The sequence below is a fragment of the Haliotis rubra genome, unplaced genomic scaffold (genome assembly GCF_003918875.1).
Source record: "Haliotis rubra isolate DU_JTF1 unplaced genomic scaffold, ASM391887v1 Scf1035, whole genome shotgun sequence".
Taxonomy (NCBI): domain Eukaryota; kingdom Metazoa; phylum Mollusca; class Gastropoda; order Lepetellida; family Haliotidae; genus Haliotis; species Haliotis rubra.
In genome coordinates this window covers 254,082-257,504 of record NW_025764932.1, presented here as the reverse complement: position 1 = coordinate 257,504, position 3,423 = coordinate 254,082, and the positions used below count along the sequence as shown (strand labels likewise).

General features: G+C 46.9%; 1 protein-coding gene across 1 annotated transcript; it reads left to right on the top strand.

The window, feature by feature from the left end:
• Positions 1 to 1,779: 1,779 nt before the first annotated feature.
• On the top strand, positions 1,780 to 2,850 carry LOC124273613 (putative protein FAM47C). The gene has a single exon (XM_046708900.1). It carries the CDS (start codon positions 1,780 to 1,782, stop codon positions 2,848 to 2,850), a length of 1,071 nt encoding a protein of 356 aa, XP_046564856.1.
• The last annotated feature ends 573 nt before the right edge of the window (positions 2,851 to 3,423 follow it).

The window sequence follows — 3,423 nt, the reverse complement described above, 5'->3', positions numbered from 1 at the left end:
TCACCCGGGTTGTTTCATCCCAATTCCAAACTAGGTCAATTCATCCCATATTAGGGGTTTCACCCGTAATTAAGAGTTGTTTCACCCCAACCAGAGCCATCGGAAACCTTCATTGAAACTCCAGAAGAAGCGACCTTTGCTGTTGTTGCAAACGGTTCCAGGAGGGGAGGTTCTGAACATACAACCAGCGATAATTTTATAGTTGATAATAATAATATTTATTGCTGGGGTGAAACAACCTCTAAATGGGGTGAAACTGTCCTGGGGTGAAAATGTCCTGGGGTGAACGTGTTTGGGGTAAAATGACCCGTTACCCTCGGAAGACTTTCTGAACTTACCAGAAATAGCGAACGTCAAAGTATCCCCCTCCTCCACATCTACCACGGTGAAGGCGGTGCCAATATCGGTCCCTACAGGTGTCCCCTCCGGAAGTGCTATACTGTTGGCCGTGATGGTGGGAGCGACGTCATAGACATTGGTGACCTGTAACCGCATGGGTTTACTTACTGTGTACCTTCCATCGTTAGCCCTGGAAATCAGAGTGAGTGAGTGAGTGACAGGTTTGTTGTTTTATTCGTGGTTATGATTTCGTTTCGCGGGTGGCAGCTTCACAACTCATGCATATCTTAGACGGTTAATCCCTTGGTGAAAACCATAATCACAAGTATGGTGAAGTCAAATAAAATGTATAATCAGGAGATCCGGGATTTAAACCCCAGGAGTACAGGTTTCTGGCGCGCCAATATCAGCAGCCGAGGAGATTACACTGAGCAATGAAGAAACATTCCGGAGATGAAAGCGACATTCACTCATATAACCGCGATGCACGAAAACAGACGTAACGAATAAACTCTTAGACTGACTGAATGACTGAGTTTAGTTTTACGCCGCTTTTAGCATTATTCCAGCAATATCACGGCGGGGGACACCAGAAATGGGCTTCACACATTTTGCCCATGTGGGGATTCGAACCCGGGTCTTTGGCGTGACGAGCCAACGCTTTAACCACTAGGCTACCCCACCGCCCCAATAAACTCTTAGAGTTTGTGATAACTCAATTTATTGATTTGAATAATTTCAGGTTTTGAAGGTTTTAAGATCCGCAGTATAAATATTTCAACACTTGGCATATGAACCTGAAACCGAGGTTATGGTTGGGAAAGTAAGACCCGACATTGGAGGGTGGGGGAGGGGGGAGAAGTAAGACCGAGAGCGCGTAGCGCTCGAGGTCTTACTTCTCTCCACCTAATGGTCGAGGGCTTACTTTCCCAACCATAACCGAGTAGGAGTGCTTCATTATACATATAAACCGTCAATGATGGATAATTAGATGATCATGTAATGAAGCTACATAACAGTAACTAAAGCGCTAGTAGAATCAATTGAATGACAGTAGGCCTAACTATAAATAGATAATTCTATCCTCATTCTTTGTCGGCCCGGTGGCTGTGAGGTAGAGCGTCCGCTTATGTATCTAAAATATACGGTTCCAATCCTGCTAGGGAAAAGATTTGCACATTTAAGTTGATCTTTGACGATATTTTTCAATTGATTTCAAACACTAACATATCATCTGAATCTGAATGTTGGTGTTAATTTAGAGTGAGGAAAAAGTAAAACCGGGAAATAGGTCTTACTTACGAAAAGTAAAACCTTGGAGCAAACAAGAACTTCAAACGCGGTAATTCCGGGAAAAGAAGCCATGTCTGATATATAGTGAGAAGCAGCCTCCCAGGTCTCCCAACACCACCATCCTAGGTCTCACAACACTACCATCCTATGTCTCCCAACACTACCATCCCTGGTCTCAAAACACCACCATCCCAGGTGTCCAAACACTACCATCCCAGATCTCCCAACACCACCATCCCAGGTCTCCCAACACCACCATCCCAGGTGTCCCAACACTACCATCCCAGATCTCCCAACACCGCCATCCTAGGTCTCCAAACACTACCACCCCAGGTGTCCCATCATCACCATCCCAGGTCTCAGAACACCACCATCCCAGGTCTCCCAACACTACTATCCCAGGTCTCCCAGCACCACCATCCCAGGTCTCACAACATCACCATCCCAGGTCTCCCAACACTACCATCCCAGTTCTCCCAACACTACCATCCCAGGTCTCCCAACACCACCATCCCAGGTCTCCAAACACTACCACCCCAGGTGTCCCATCATCACCATCCCAGGTCTCAGAACACCACCATCCCAGGTCTCCCAACACTACTATCCCAGGTCTCCCAGCACCACCATCCCAGGTCTCACAACATCACCATCCCAGGTCTCCCAACACTACCATCCCAGTTCTCCCAACACTACCATCCCAGGTCTCCCAACACCACCATCCCAGGTCTCAAACACTACCACCCCAGGTGTCCCATCATCACCATCCCAGGTCTCAGAACACCACCATCCCAGGTCTCCCAACACTACTATCCCAGGTCTCCCAGCACCACCATCCCAGATCTCCCAACACTACCATCCCAGGTCTCCCCAACCACCCAGGTCTCCCAACACCACCATCCCAGGTGTCCCAACACTACCATCCTAGGTTTCACAACACCACCATCCCATGTCTCCCAACACTACCATCCCAGGTGTCCCAACACTACCATACCAGGTCTCCCAACACCACCATCCCAGATCTCCCAACACTACCATCCCAGGTCTCCCAACATTACCATCCCAGGTCTCCCAACACCACCATCCCAGGTCTCCCAACACTACCATCCTAGGTTTCACAACACCACCATCCCATGTCTCCCAACACTACCATCCCAGGTCTCCCAACACCACCATCCTAGGTCTCCCAACACTACCATCCCAGACCACTACCGTCTCTGATCAAGTTACTCACGTTACTGTGATGAGCATGTTCCGGCCTTGCGTCTCGTAGTCGAGGGCTTGCATCAGGTAGATATACCCGTAATGCACCTTCAAGAATAGAATCAGGTACACATTTAATTCTTAAACGAGCAAACTGTGCTTCCTTTTGATGATATGATGAAGGGCAATAGAAGAACAGGTCACAGTACGATATGTATGTATGTATGTATGTATGTATGTATGTATGTATGTATGTATGTATGTATGTATGTATGTATGTATGTATGTATGTATGTATGTATGTATGTATGTATGTATGTATGTATGTATGTATGTATGTATGTATGTATGTATGTATGTATGTATGTATGTATGTATGTATGCATGCATTCATTCATTTATTCTACACATTACATATATTTCATTTTACATAACAGATGTGGCGGAATTCACACAGGTTAATATTTTCACGAACCTCGAAAATATTGGAATTCGGATCCTCAGTTCCGTAGGTGATGTCGTCGCCCTCGGGGTCCGTGGCCCCTACGGCGTACAGCGGCGAGTACTGCGCTGTGTCCTCCGGTATCGTGA